This window comes from Pogonomyrmex barbatus, unplaced genomic scaffold, assembly GCF_055798465.1.
Source record: "Pogonomyrmex barbatus isolate J1 unplaced genomic scaffold, ASM5579846v1 scaffold11, whole genome shotgun sequence".
NCBI classification, from domain to species: Eukaryota; Metazoa; Arthropoda; class Insecta; order Hymenoptera; family Formicidae; genus Pogonomyrmex; species Pogonomyrmex barbatus.
In genome coordinates this window covers 5,043,794-5,059,894 of record NW_028297107.1, presented here as the reverse complement: position 1 = coordinate 5,059,894, position 16,101 = coordinate 5,043,794, and the positions used below count along the sequence as shown (strand labels likewise).

General features: G+C 45.4%; 1 protein-coding gene across 3 annotated transcripts in view; it reads right to left on the bottom strand.

Annotated features, from left to right (window-relative positions):
• Positions 1 to 15,853, bottom strand: part of pxb (putative Hedgehog signaling attenuator pxb) — a 347,458-nt gene extending 331,605 nt beyond the window's left edge. Inside the window, exons 1-2 of one of the 3 annotated variants that reach the window (XM_089071034.1) lie at positions 13,486 to 15,853; positions 1,535 to 1,671 (exon numbers count right to left, since the gene is read on the bottom strand). In XM_089071034.1, coding sequence (XP_088927160.1) covers positions 1,535 to 1,545 — 11 coding nt within the window. In that variant the 5' untranslated portion in view covers positions 1,546 to 1,671; positions 13,486 to 15,853. The remainder of the gene's footprint in view (positions 1 to 1,534; positions 1,672 to 13,485) is intronic. The other 2 variants (XM_089071037.1, XM_089071041.1) reach the window with 2 other exon arrangements.
• Between the last annotated feature and the right edge of the window lie 248 nt (positions 15,854 to 16,101).

Genomic DNA, 16,101 nt, shown 5'->3' with positions numbered 1-16,101 from the left:
ATAAGTTAATAAGTTATTATTATTGGTATTTTCTCGTCTTAAGACCCCTCCGTATTAATCCCGCAGTCTTATCACGCAGCTTCACCCATCGTTTGCTTCCCATTTCGGGGCTGCTTTCAAAAGCTGCTTTAAATCCCAAAGCACGGTGGGATAAGAAATTATTCCAACGCGTTATTATACCGTGCCGAATCGCAATGATGTGTTTTCCACATTCGATTTCGCACGCGGGAGACAATGGGAGCGCTTCACGGTAACATTCTTAAATTCGAGATTAAAACGTGCCCTCCCTCCCCCTTCCCCCAGGGAACGGGGAGGAACCGTTCCAGGGCGTATGGAGGGAAACGGATTTTATCTTCTCGTCGGACGATATTATCGCGCGAAACTATTTTTTATCCCCGGCAGGTCGGGGAAGAGCGAACGACGGAGAAATCGCCCTCGCCTCGCGTTGATTAGTTCTGTTGCGATATCTCTCAGCCCCCGCACCCTTCAGGTCCCACGAGAAAACGGAGGCAAGAACGCGGTGGGTCTCCACCGTTCGCGATTTTTCTTTCACCCGTTCTCTCTTCATTCCTCTCGTTTTCTCCCTGCCCGGCGGCTCCGTTCGTTCTGACAAAAGAGGATTAGATAGAGCAGAAGTTATACGTGGGACAACAATGTAAAACATTGTAATGAGTTTACCCTGCTATTCGCCGGAAGAATAACGTTAGAGTCAACGGCGTGTTAAAAAGATTACCTTAGAGTCCGGAAAAAGAATCGAGAGAAGCGAGAACCAAATCCACAAATCTTTAGGTTAAAGCGCGCGAATTACTGCCCTCCAACACTACGGCGAATGACCCCAGGAAATATTTATAGAGCGCCCTTCTATTCGCGCTCTAATTCTAACTTACTTCCGGTAAATAAGCTCACGCGGGGGCCACGTTGACCGAGTGTTGCGAATGTTCGGTTACAGGCCGCTTCCAAAAGAATCACGTGCCGGCGATAAAGCGAGCGTGATACTCGCGTTAGCCGGCGATCTACTACGGCTTTACGGAGTGCCGGATGAAAAATCTTCTCGTCCGTCGCCGTGCACGACGACGACGACGTGATTTACACTTCTCGGGACCGCGATTCGCGAATGCCGTAATCCGCGACTCGGAGAATCGCTCTGGTAACGTAGCGATCTTGTCGCGGCCGCGTTTCAATCTCTCAACGTTAACACACGCAACGTTAACGCTTTCGTTTGCTTCATCTAACATTAAGACTTTCCACATGCCCAGAGCGAGGCAGATGCCAAAAAAGGTCGAATAAAAAAAAAAAATAAGCATTATCGTTAAATTATCATTCAAAATAATTATTTTTTCGACAGGTTTTAATTTCAATTCTGCTGAACTAGTTGTACTAAACGTAAATGCAACAAAGCATAGAGAGTTGGAAAATTTCTGAAATATAGCGATGTTACGCAACATTGTGTTTTTATAGCACTCATATTTTTAGTGAAATGTATTGTCGCTGTTTTATTCGTTACTTCGCAGCTTTGTTTTAGGTTTGGACAAACCTGTAACGCATCTCGTGAGCGTTCGGGGTGATAGATAACTGGATGGTCTCGCCCTTGCTCGCTCTCTCGCCAACTCTGGCCCATCGCCGATATATTATTCGACGCGTTGTTTTCCGCCAAAGATTGTTCGCCCCTTTCTGTCACAACAAAAGTAGAAATGAGAAAAGTGGCGACGAGATGAAAACGCGCGTAAAAACTCAGGGGAGTGCAAGGGTGGGTAATCCAATGTTGTATCGGTCGGTCGCGATATTCCTTTTTATGGGAACTTTAGCGAGAGAATCGCCGACAGCATGTGAGATTTTAAACGATGAGTTTTAATCCACGGAAAAAGGAACATTTCAATTTAAGTTGAAAATTGTACGTGTCGTGGTTAAAAGAGAACTTATACTCGAGGTTACACTCGCTGTAGTAAAACGTAAAAAAAATTAAACAATTTTAGATTTATGCAGTTATTTTTATGTGATGGTAGACTTGTGTCAAACTTCATTCTTTCTAAATACCAAAAAGTTTTACATTTAAAAACATTAAACGTAAAAATTCAAGTACCTGTCATTTTTAGCAAGTTTTAAATATTCCATTTTATATATTATAATAATTAAGCTTACATTATGTTTTTGAGATAAGGGTTACTTGAAATTAACTGCAAGATAAGATTTTGCTATATATTTGCATTCTCGAAGTTTATCTGTCTCGGAAAAGACAGAGAGAGAAAGAGAGTCGTTAATTTACAGTTCTATATAACTTTGTAATTATAATTCGGTTAAGATTTTCGCAGAGAGGAAGAAAGTTAACCAAAAGTTTGCGAGAAACGCATTCTTGAAGTTTTCTGCAAATGTTACAAAATGCTTTGTATTATCTCGAATCTGGAAAATTCCTGCTTACATCGGGAAGAAGAGAGGGGGAAGGGGCGACTTTTCGATCGAGTTATACGTTGCACGCCTCAGAGATATATTATCCCTAAACCATTTTTCTCTGAAAACTCGCTAGTATCGAGTCCATGAAAAGAATAAAGTGGTTGCTATAACGTCATTGTACCCCATGATGGAAATCAGTTCGAAAGAAAGAAGGGGGCCAAAGGAGGGTGAAGCCGCAGAGAATCGCGGGTGGCTGACTGAATTTACGTACGAGGAAGGGCGCGCTTTCGAGGCTCCAGATTCGCGAGGGTTGAAGGCTCGATCTCTGGCTCATGCAGTCGGCGAAAAAATCGGGACTCACCCCTCATTTAGTAGCCAGATGCGCACACATCCGATCCAATCACCGACGTTTATTCAAGCTGTTTGTCTGACGATGCAACGAGGCGAGAGAAAGAGACAGAAGGAGATTTGTCCTTCTTAATAAACAAGAAACAATCAAATAAAATCTGATTTTTAACAGTTTAGATATTATTAAAATCCAACAATTTATTATCATATGTAGAATAATTGCAAATATACGGACTAATTAAGAATTATACATGAAAGTGCGATGTAAAAGTCAAGCAGAGTAAACGAAATTACTACGAAACGAACGGGGAGTATCCTATGTACTTTTCAGACCGAGCTCGCTATTTGTACGCTTAATCTCGTTTCATCGAGTGTATCGTGGAGCATCTCTGAAGAGCCCGTTGTCTCGACCCTCACGGATGCGACAGCGTCATCGCGGCTCGAAGTCGGATTCGATTGCGCGAAAGTAATTTCAGTGAGTGGCAAGTGAGTCGGCGCTTGTGTGTAAGTGAGAAAATAACGGTTTGCGGCATAGGGAAACGTGGCCCGAGGGATATGACCGATCTCATTTTACTCTGAATATCCGGAGGAAAGTTGTTTATACGAAATTCTCTGTTTATTGCGATTGATATCCCTCCCCGAAGCCAATTATTCTGCTTCTGACACGAGATTCTATTTATAAAAGTGTAGATCAGTGACCGAAACTGACTAAGATCTTCCGAATTTTCCGAGTCGCTTTTATCGCTGAAGAAAAACTCAAATATCCTATTTTTCGTTATCAATGTATATACAAAAGCTATTGATATCTCTCGACGTTTTTGACGATGTTGAGGTAAGATCGACTCCGGATTCGACTCGGGGATCTGAAATATCAGAAGCGCATTCAAAGTCACTCGTGCCCTACATACTTTGTTACACCCCGGCTCTTACGATGTATGTACCTTTTATATGACGATATTGGAGAAGTCAAAACGTCCAGGCATCGAGTACGACACATCGCGTGCAATCGATATCTGCGTTCCTTGCGTGTGCGGACTCATGTCAGGCCAGCGAGGATGACGATTAGCATTAGCTGCAACGATGACAACGTTACACCTACGACGATCACGTATCGCCACGCGAGTTTGCATTACGATAACGAAGACGCGATCATGCGAGACGGCCCGATAACACGTTCGACTACCAAGAACAAACGGCAGTTGTTGCAGCTTGAGACCCGATGCCAGTCGACACCCTGCGTGTGCGGTTCGATAACGCGGTAACAGTCGGTCTCAGAAAATCTCAGATGTATGCACAGTGCAGCCTTATCGTAAAATAATGATAAAGGTGACGCGATACCCATTGGCATTTGGTGATCGTCATGGACAAACGATCGAATGAATATACGGATGCATCGAATGAATGAGTCGCTTGTGCTGCGAGACGCAGCGTTAAAAGTAAATTTTGTCGCGTGAATTCGCTGACATTCCACAGAAATTCAACGAATTCCATAATGAGCAAAAAAAAAATTGAAATATTAAAATATTTCTTAATTTTGCAATAATTTTCAATGGCGCGTTGTTTATCGGAAACATCTTCGCGATGTTTCTCGCATGCGAAATTCAATTCTATTAGCTATTCTATTGGCTAAATTGATTTTAATCTCTGTAGCAAAATTTACCTCGTCCCGCAATCCGCAGTGCGTCTTTCACCGTGCTCGCTTTTGCCGAACGTGTCGGCGCTCTCGTTATTATCGCACACGCAAGGTATTCGGCATAAATTGCGATACGCGAATCGGGGAGCGTTAACGACTGATTAATAACAACGACAATCGCGGCTCGGATAATAATTACCGCGCCGGTAATTCCGCGAATGCCTGCATCGGCCCGCCGCGCCGATCGTATTGAATTGCGATGCGACTGCGATGTACACGCGGCATGGCCATATCTTTCATACGCAATGTTGAATCTGCAAAACATCTACAGGAAACGGTGACGTACCTCTACGTCGTAAAAAAAGATTATCACGCATCTGTACGAGTATAAGATGACAACGCATCTGCGTGCTCCGCTCGGCCAGCGTGAAAATTCTCGGTCGAAAGACTTTGATGTTTGAAGAGAAAAAAAGATCGATCATGCGAAGTGAATTGGAAGACAACGGGACAATAATCATATATTTCGTCGATGCGACGCGAATGCGTAAATTTTACCGTCAGCCGCGATGCTCGTTTACAGGCGAATAAAGTCGCGAGGTCGCGATGCACGAGCCGCGGCGATACGCAACGCGTTTTGCGCGCGGATACCCGTTTCCACCTCTCATACATAGAGATACGGGTGATTTACATACATATCAGTTTCATTTCGTGCGAGCCGCCCTCCACGGCACGCGCGATCTCCACGTGGGTGCGGGAGGGGGGGAGGAGGTCGAGCGGGAAAGAGAGAGAAGGGGTGAGCGAAGGGAATACGTGAGCCCCACGCCGCGTGTGGAACACGCATCGCGTAGGAAACCCCCCATAGGGCGACAGATGCCGGCTCTCTCGCGGGCAACAATGTCCGTAAACGAAGGCAGAATGCGTTATTATTATTCTTTTAATTCGATTTTATCTGCGCGCCGAGATATGCCGCGTGCATATGCATGGTGCACGTCGCGCGGCGCTCGGAAAGCTGAAAAAATGAAGAGTGACGTGAAAGACCGGTTTTTTCCGCTCGAGAAAGAGCCGACGGGTCAGAAAAATAAACGATCCCGCGAACTAGAAAAAAGAATTCATAAATACATAAAAATTCGGAAAGTCGCGAGCGGAATATATGGCCGCGTTTTCCCGTTGGAAAAGCTTCAACGTTGCAACGTTGCTGTGGTCGCCGAGAGAAAAGAGGAGTAACGTAGTTGTAATCACTCGGCGTTATATCTGATTACGTGGCACAAAAACGACCGTGGCTTATTCAAATCCATCGAAATAGATAACAATAGATGCTGCGTGTGTAACTTCTGGGTGGGAAGATAAGAGATCGACGTCCCGCCGCGCGGACAAGCCGCCCTCGCAGTTTAAATCTCGAGCGTTGGAATCGCTCGCCGGACGGAAAGAACGTAAAATAAATAACGCTTCGTCTAGAGGATCCATTCGAAAGTTCCGTTCGCTGTGTATAGAGACCAGAGTACATTGTTGCTACGCTACGCTATGCTCCGCGAGAGAAAAAGAGAGAGAGAGAGAGAGAGAGAGAGAGAGAGAGAGAGAGAGAGAGAGAGAGAGAGAGAGAGTCGCGCGGGAATCCGGTTTCCGCCTTTATTCCCGCTTAATGGTTACATATCGAGAGAGGCAACGGCGAATGCTTATAAATAAAGAAACGTTCAATAGGCCTAGGAGCGGAGGGCGAATTTGCTTTCCGGAGGAAGTCGAAAATGGTTTCTTTATGAGAAACGACACAAGAAACCGTGACTACACGCCCCGATAGGCGGCAAAGGACCACGCGCGTGTGATGAGAAATTATTTTCTTCGATGTAACTTATAGATGTCAGAAGTTTTTCATTCAATCGATTTAAATTCACATGAATCATTCGCTCACTTAATACACTTATATGTAAAATAATCTCATTTCTCTTTTTAGATTTTTTTTTTTAGCAACAGCAAGAAACTACATATGTGTAATCTAAGAAACGTGGGCATTAAGAAAGATCTTTTTAAGAAATATTATGTATAAAAGATAAGCGAGAAAATCGCGTTGATTCGTCAATCGTTCATCGTGCAACTTGCCAATTCACTCGATTGCGAAACTTACATTTAAATGCGTATGTATAAGAAGCGGCTGAATAAACTTTAACACGTCGCGCGAATTCAAAATGGAAGGTCCTCCGAATTTTCCGCGGATAATCCCTCCCGCCTGTAAAATTCTGGGCGCGGCTCGCAACTCGATCCGTTGAAATAACGTCGGCGAAGTAACCGGCTGAAAACAGCCTGAAATCCTATTAGCGAGCACAATGGGAATCGGGATGATGACGGTACTTGCGCGACGAGTCCTCCCGGTCAACGAGGAGAGTGTCCCGCATGAGTGTGATTGATTCCTTAATAATCGCGTTGCCGGATTTTGGCCCCGCCCGAGAGAGTCGCACGAGTGGCGGCTCGATAATGCAAATTTCGCAGACGCGAGTGGTAGACCCGGTAATTATGTATAGGGCCGTCGGGAACGAGACACGGAAAGAGAGACAAAGAGAGGAAAGTGACAAAGGCCCGCGATGGCCCCGATGAGAAGGAAAGAGAAGGAGAGAAAGAGAGGAGGTGGAAAGCAACACCGCGACACAGGGTACAAGCGCACAGGGGTGTCACTTGCAGCTGTTTCAACCCCACGCAACGCGAACGAGCCGCCACACCCCGCGAAACGAATCAAGGAGCAACAACAGTCACTCGGTCATTAAGGGGCGTAGATCGTTGTTTGATTGCGGAGGCTGTGCCTGACTCTCTTTCTCTTTCCTTTTTTTCCGCGTGCAGGGACGGACGGAGAAACTTTTCAGTTTTCAGTTCGATATTTTCATACAACTAAACTAACATTGGTAACATTTATATTAATGATATTTAATGCCACAAAAGAATTCTAGGACGGGATTTCAGTGCAGTGAATATGACTCATCCATTTGCTTTTATCACGGCATGATTCTCACGTAATTCCACGAGCATGTTGCGGTTATTCGTTTGAAATGCTAAAAGCAAAATAAAAGAGACGCTCACAGTGCATACACTTTATAAAATTAGCAAGTGTTTTTGGAATTTCACGAAATTACTTAAGGTTTTTCATGTAAATCCGTTCCTTCTATCTACGCTTCTTGATCTTTACTTTACCGAGATTGTTCTTTCCGACGAGAGACCGAGATTGGTGTCGCAGCGTCGAATCTTCGGTGGTCCCCTCAAATAACCACGTTGCGCAAACAAGATGAGAGACGAACAGACACGCACTTGAGCCGCAACACGAGGAAATCTCCGTCGAAGCCTGTCGGTTCCAAAGCGATTCATGCGGGAGTGTGGTCGCGACGTGTGCTCGAAAGCGAGACCATTGAAAGGGTAAAATGTGTTAGAGCGAAGAGGGATAATAATCCGTGTAATAATCCTAGAATCCGGGCGACATGTTTATACACGAGACTGATTATAATCTGCGAATAATGTAAATCGCGTGGCTTCAGGACGGCTTTTACGTAAAGCGGATCTCAAGCTAAAAATATCCCGACTATCGTATAAAAAATATACAATGAGAAATTATAAATTATATTTGGTGTAAAAAAAAAATGATATCTAATGTGCAACATAAAAATGGTTTCATGATTTGTTAGAATATATTAGTTATATTTGCGAATTGAAGTTCATATTATGAGAGCGTACACTCCCCCCGCGTCTCCCGTTAACCGAGCTAAAGGTGTTCGTTACTGGTTTATTGGTGAGGCGGAAGTGCGGGTTAACGAGCGCGAGCAATTATTTGTATTATTCCGTAATGCGCGCTATTATAAACGTAATAGTCATGTCATTTGTACTGACCTAATTAAGCGCGCGCGTGCGCGCGCGCGCGCGCGCACGTCCACCTCCCTTTTACATATAGTTTGCTATAACGAGCGATAAATATGTAATAATCGTTCATCATTAATCAGCCCTTCCCCTCCTCCCCCCTTTCCTATCGTTGTTTTCAGAAAATCCCGGTTATTTTGGCGTCGACCCAGGCCGCGACGCGTCGTTCAATAATCCCGTTCACGTAATTACCGCGGGACGAGAGCGGCCGATCTGTTCGCCGTTCGCCTTTCTTCGCTTTGATAAGTGCAAGTGTAAGTGCAGAATTCTGCCCGATGCCAAGTGCAAGCCGCGGACATTGGCGTCGTCGCCGTTCGTGATGCGCGATAAATCGTGGACGATATTAAACGGCCGGAACCAGAGTCGATGCATAAATTCGGTGGTTGTAGCGATATACCGAAACAACGTATCTCCCCGGAGCGCGGATGATTCATTATTCCGACATTCTGATCTAGATTTTCGAACGATTTTGTTCACGCGCACTCGACGTGAAAAACTATCTCGAAAATTTATCACGAAACAAGATCGTTAACATTATTAATAAAGAATTCTTTAATTTTTAATTATATACATATTTATATAATTAAAGACAATTAAGATTTGATGATATGTTAAACTATGATCATGTTGCTGTATCGATTATGGAAATAATGTATGTATATATATATATATATATATATATATATATATCCGAGCATTTTCACTGTGAACAAGTAAATATTGTGTACATTGTATATATACAATGTACACAATATTTGCTCGTTCACAGTGAAAATGCTCGGATATTTCGGATACATCGAGAGATTTTTTGAACATCAAAAATTTCGCACGGGAGATTTCATATCGCTCGCATTCATTCGAGACATTCGTGCGACACGATTTATTCGAGTCGGGATAATGCGCCGTGTGTTCGCCCCGCCGTCGTTAGGTTGCAGTTGGAACGTCTCCAGAGCGCCCCGGAGTGATTCGTAAACGCCCGGCTAGCAAACGTGTATTTCTGCGAGCGCGGGGCGCCTCCGTCTGGCCGGGATATAAATTAGATCGACTTGTCACCGGTCGCCGACACTAAATAATACTTAGCGACTGGATTAACGCGCGGTCTTTAACCGCGAGAGACCGACCCTCCGCGCTCGCGGTTTCCGCGCGGTCCGACCTCCTATTTCACGGTGCACGAACTCATTCGGGGACGATTTACGCGACGGGCGTGGACCGGCCCGCCGCGTCGCGGAGGCTGTGCCGAAAAAAAACAGACAGAGGAAAAATAAGCTCCGGTGATTTGCGAATGATTAACGCGCGGCGGATTAAAGACGCTGCCTCCCACGCGTCTCCCGAGTGTTAGCATGTATGGTGTGTCATCGAATATATGAGATAATCCTCACGAAAGAATAAACCTGTCGCCTCTTCGTTGTTAGCGGAGACGATAGGAGATTGCGTTCTATGAATACGGATTTTCTCACGATTATTATTTATTAATCCGCTGCTGCGGATTAACATGAATATATTCATCAATGGACGAATTGTATTATTGCGCTTCCTAATTTCGTTTTCTGTTGGAATTACTATTCACAACAATCGAGAAATGTTTTCTGTTTAAATATTGAAAATATAGTATTGAAAGAATAATTGTTAGCTATATTCGAAGAGTAAATAAACTCCATGATTAATGTGGGATGAATTAATAATACTATCGCCGCTCAACAGTATGTGTGTATGTATATATATATATATATATATATATATATATATATTATGTGTTGTCGTATTAAAAGTTTATAAAATAATCTTTTGCGGATAAATAAATTCCATCTAAAGCTGACAAAAATTGTGGTTTCTGTATGGTTTTACCTGATTTATCTGTTATGTTATGCTCGCGGGATTAAAGCTACGGTCTTCGTCATCAAGATGACATAAAAAATATATATATACATAAAAAAGAAAGTTAAATCCGTGTTTAATAAGAGAAAGAATTGCCTGTTTCTCGCATTAGGTTCTTTATTTCTGGATGAAGCTAACGAAATGCCGGGACGGGAAATACCGCACGAGGTTGGACGCGCAATGGTGTCACGGGAAATTCGATTGTCGCATAAAAAAGTTTGTAAACAGAACCGTTTGTGGAGACTTATTATTTCTTGCCTGACATCCGGGACACTTCGCGATTACGACACCGCTCATTTCAGGATGCGGAGCGACGCGCGCATTTATTTTCGACGTCGGGCGACGACGAGCGCACTCCGAGTATCGATTATGGGTGGGTTAATGAGGCATTCGCACGTCGATATTCTTTCACGCCTATCTGCCAGCCGATAAACGAAAATACGGTGCTCATTGCGCGCGTAATAACTCGACTCGTTTCGACCTTTAACGACGACGTGAAGTTTCGTCGGCCGCGTTATAATTCATTTAACATGGGTGACTAAAAGAATCTCATCTCGCGTTTGCGTGAGATAAATAAATTGAAAATTCTACGCTCTTGTTTGCCCAGTCAAGTTTTACGTAAATGCAAAGTTTATTATAGTCGGGCTAGAGAATCTTATTATTCAAGTTCATATTTTACAAGAATTTATAGCGAGAGCGCTTGAGTGTTCCTCCTGAAGAAATACTGCTTTTATCGGATTATTAGATAACATAATTGGCCATTTATTCCCATCATTATTTTTGCGAGTTATTATTTAATTAAAAAGCGAATAAATAGTATAATGGCCCTGCTATTGTCGATTGGCGCGAGAGACAATACGGCGGGTAAAGTAAATCGAACGTAACAAGATCGCCTTGTTACGCAAGAGGAATTTTCGTTGAACTCGAGAAAAAACCTGAGAGTAAACCTATTAGAACAATAAAAATCTGATACCAGAGTTAATTAATTCTACAATCAATGATGCCTGTGAAATTTAACGAGATGAAAATTCTTAATGTTTGATTTACAACACGGTGGAATTTCATTATAACAACGTCGATAGAAACTTTTGTAGCAAAAATTTCAGTTAATTTTATATAATAATATTAAAATATGAGAGAATTTCGTGATGTCTGTTGCAATTAACTTTATATGTTCGGATATATACAAATTTTTTATTAACAGATATTTGCATATTTATTTTGTCCTAGATTCAGTTATTAATAAAATTGTCGGTAAGTGGCACGTTCATAAGTAAATTCTGTCTACAGATCGCTTCCTTATTTCGATTGTCCATCGGATTGTCAAATCGAAAATAAAACGATCCGTCACCGCAATCATTTGCTCGTCGCCGCGAGCGAGCGAGCATCGGTCTCCGATCGGTCGTAAGTGTAAAAGAGTCCTTAATCAAAGGATCTCTATCGTTCTGTATCAGTCAAAGTTACGAGGCTTTCTCGAGATCTAGCGGGCGCGGTCGTCGTTATGCAATACGATCAGAGCGCGAAGTGAAGCGTGACGTAGATCGACCGACTGCAGAAGTTGGAACATAATTCAGAACTTTGTCGCTGATCCCGCTCGTTAAGGAGAAGCGCTTTTTAGGACACCGCGTTTGCCGCCGCTCCATAACTTCGCTTCCTCTCGTTCGGATCGGAACCGGCGCCGCAGAAAATACACACCACCGTGAAATCCAAACATCATCAGGAAGTTAAAATAATCTTACACGCGTAAGTTATAATTTTAATTATAGCGGTAAAAGTTATTTCTCTCAAATGAGAACTTCAAATCAACGTCTCTCTGGATTGATGGATACTAACTTCTGAAATACGAAACTTCGAAGGTACAAGTTTTCCTATAGAACTTCATATTAATATGTATGTAATATCCGAGATACATTCGCTCTTTCATTTCTGAGCAAAAACAGCACGTTGTCCCATATTAATATTAATACACGTTTGCGTATTTTATAAATACAGGCCTTACATCATGTTCGTCATTATATAGATATTAAATTAAAACGGTCATTCAAAACAGTCATTCGACGCGAAATTGATACATTTTACTTTCAAACGATTCGAGGGCTCAGATATCACTTTGGACCGGCGGCGCTGAGCAAGATGCAGATCTAAGCGGCTTTAATGAGGAGAACGTACGAACGTATTTGTGTGTGTGTGTGTGTGTGTGTGTGTGTGTGTGTGTGTGTGTGTGCGCGCGCGCGCGCGCGCGTGTATATGTGTGTGTACACGCGAGCGGGTTATATAGACGAACGCCCGTGCAACGCGCGGTTCGGCCCGAGTAATTGCCGTTCGCCTAATGGAGATAAGCTGGAACGTACGATGCGGTTTTCTCAGGTGGCGTAATGAGCGAGGACACGGGGCCCTTAATATCGCGGTCGACTTGCTCCCGCGGACGCAGGTGCAGCAAAATTGCCTCGTCGTAGAATCTGGTACACGGTCCCCCAGTTCGTGGCACGGCTTTACGAACCATGCGAAAGCCGAGTCTTACGAGGTACTATGCGCTTCCGCCGTGGTGTCTCCCGAGGGACAGTCGAGTGCCTTCGTGCCACGAGTGGCTGCGGAGTTATCGTCGTTGAAATAATTAATCGAGAGGCTGCGTGCGAGATCGATAGTCACGCCTGCACTGCGCCTGGTTTTTGTCCTCGCATTATCGCTAGCTTTTCGAAAGTATTATTAATGTATCGCGAAATATTCACGTCGCCATAATGCGATGATCGATCGCGATAAGATCGGTCCCGTTCTTATTATACAATGGGTATTTTCGTTAAACGTTTATAAATTCGAGGGCCAAGTCAAAGGAGCCTCGCGACTGCATTCGTTGCCTCTTATAAGATTACACTTCTGCGCGTAATATACGTGCAAAGAAAGGAGACTTACTTCTGCACGTAGGGAGCTCTAAGCGACGCTTTACCTGACACGCGCAGCACGGTGCTCCGTACACGTACGAAATTAATTTGGATCGTTATTTGCGTCAATAGCGTGGAGCTCGAACTGCGACTTAGGCGCGCCTCGTTATGCGTTGCAGCATTAATTACTCTCCCGCTTCCATCCAGCAGCCTCAATCAACCACTGTCTCGCGTAAGTGCGTCAACGCATACGCGAATACAAATCCACCCAGGGAAGCTTTCGCGCCGTTGAAAATACCTTCGCGCGGAAGTTTGCGGAGATGAATCTCGGGCGCACGCGGAAATTTCTCGCATCGCCCGTGACGAGCTGCTCGAGCGAGCGCGGGAACTCGCGGAAGCCATTTCCATTCTTCGCGCGCGAGAAACCGTGCTCGAAAACCACGTACGATCGAGAAAGATGGAAGGGAAACTTACCGTGCGAACCTGGAGGGAAGCCCCGTTCGTCACGTGCACCCTGCCGGCATTCTCCGCCCCTCCTTCCGCTCGCGACGTTTTCCTCGCTGGTTCGCCTTGCCAGAGATCCGGCGATTTTCGATTCGATGGACTTTAGACCGCGAAGAATCGCATCTTCAGTCTTTCCGAGACGCTTCCAGACTGGCAGTGAGGATTAGTAGAAAGATCGTCCGAATTGCCTCTCGCGCGGAACGAACCGACCTTAAGAAAATAGCTGTTCGGAATTCTTGACCGATTTACGATACTTCTTCAACACGACAACGGGCGCAGCCTGAGGAACTATTCTCGTGGTACATTTCTATGGTACATTTTTCTATGGTATTCTTGATAAACTTCCTCCTTCCCAAGCGATTCGTGTATAATGCTATAAAAGTCGACTTGAGGAGCGATTGATTTCCTTTCACCGGAAGAACGGAAAGTCACATGGAAAAGCGATTCTCGAGAATCGTTCGAGTTCGCCGAAGGCAAAGACACGTTTATCAACCTCGGGAGGTCGTTAATCGTACCTCGTTAACGCGCTATCTCGATTCTCTAACTTCTCGCCGAAGCGCCCGTTCGCTCAAATAACTACCCTTCTCTCCGGCTCTCTATTCCGAGGTTTGGCCTTGCATGCCTGTTAATCGCGATCACTTACAATCGATCTTATTGTCTCGATCGGCGAATCGGGGCGCGCCGCGAGGCGGCCGATGATCGATAAGGCTCTAACGCGCTAATTGGCAAACAGTGGCCATTCGCGTTCTAACCAGGAGTTAATTATATTTAATTGGCGGATCATTAATTGTATCCTTAATTACAGGGTAGTATCTCGCGGCTCTGGTAACGATCGAGACGACGAGACGCGATAGAATGGGACCACCACGAGCGAGGGATGACGAAGACTGCACGAGGTCGAGGACCACCACGAGCGAAAACGAGGTACAACAAAACCGCTCCAGATCCTGGATATTAAACGATCTCCACGACTCTCTTTGCCGTCGGCAGATTAATCCTGCGGAGTCCTCGCGCTTCCTCCGAGGTCGCAGCAATCAAGAGGACTCGACGAGGCGAGCCCGCCCGTGATTTTCCCGGATGAAAAGGGCTCAGTTTGTCTCGAGGACGGTTCCTTACGAGGCTTCTTACGTGCTCTCTCTCTCTCTCTCCTGAGAGGATCGTTCGCTCTTCGCGCGAGGACAAGGGTCGTCGTCCACTTTTCTTGGCGAGAGGCGCCTTTTTTCCGACACGATGGGCGTGCTTCAAGCCATCGCCTCTACGGAAAGCTCCCTTATTACGGCGATCGATCGGTCATTCCCTTTTTCCCCGATCCCCAGGCTCGAAGAGCACGCGAAGATTATGCGCCTCGTGAGCTGCTTCGTGCGAGATCACTGACACGAGCTGAGAGCTGACTGCGACGAGTGGCCAACGATTGGCATCATCGTCGCCATTAGGAAACTTGCGTAAACTGTCACGGAAACTATGACAGACGGGTTAGGCACTCTTCGTGGTGAGACAGAGATAGGTTTCTGGCGCACGACGTGGAACAGAATGACGTAGGTACCTCTCGAAGCAGATCGCGCAGGAAATCTTAAAGCTTTAAAATACACTTCACGCTACTCGCCGTATCGCTAAAGGAAACGTCGAGTCCTCGCATCGCCCTTTGTGCTGCCTGTTACGCGACACGTCGAGCTTTCGCGGATACGCAATTCCTCGCGACGTTTACGTTTTTTATATGAAACGTGATCGAGAGCGCTCAGATGATGAATTCCCTTCGCGGTGCGTCTACGCGAAGTATTGAATTCTTCGCGTCACTCACTCCTCGCGGCATCTGTGTTTCTACGCGAAACGTTTCGATTGTCCTTGGGGAGGTATACAATTTAAACCCAGGCTATATATCAATCTTCACGTATGCGTCTTCCTCTCGGTTGAGTTCCGCGCACGGTAAACGTAAATGTGCTCCATTCGTCTTCATCGATACCGCGTCAACTTTAATCAACTTTAATAAACTCGAGTCCTCGAAATCCGTCTCAGCGGATTGATTCCAAGCTGTCGTTACGTCTCTCGATGTCGCATGCAGAATTCGCAAATTGCCGATGCTCAGTGAAATCTCGAAGTGCGGCGAAATCGTTCAAGTAGGAGGATCGTAAAGGATTCATAGACTTGATAAATCACAAATGCTCTCTGGGTGAACGTTGACGTCCTTGACGTTATTCAACTCTGACGCGAATGTCGAATTCGCGATCGGGATGGCCGTCCGCTCGCGCGAGCACCCGACGAAGAACTCCGAGAGGAGGACCCGGCGCGCGGAGGAGGCACCTTCGCCGAGGTAGAGGAGAGGTCACCCCGCAGCGAAGCGGGCTCTCGGCGCGACTGAGAGACTCGAGACCGCGGCAACGAGAGCCACCCCCGCCGCTGTGAGAGGGTGGCGGAGGCTCGGGGGTGTGTAGGTGAGCGAAAGAGAAGAAGAGCGAGAGGACGAGAGAGAGAGAGAGAGAGGAGGAGGGGAAGAGAGAGGGAGAGGACGAAGAAGGAGTGCGCGCTGTGCGCGCAGCCGCGAGTTCGAAAGCCGGACCGACGGCATTAATTGCGTGTTCTCCTCTCCTC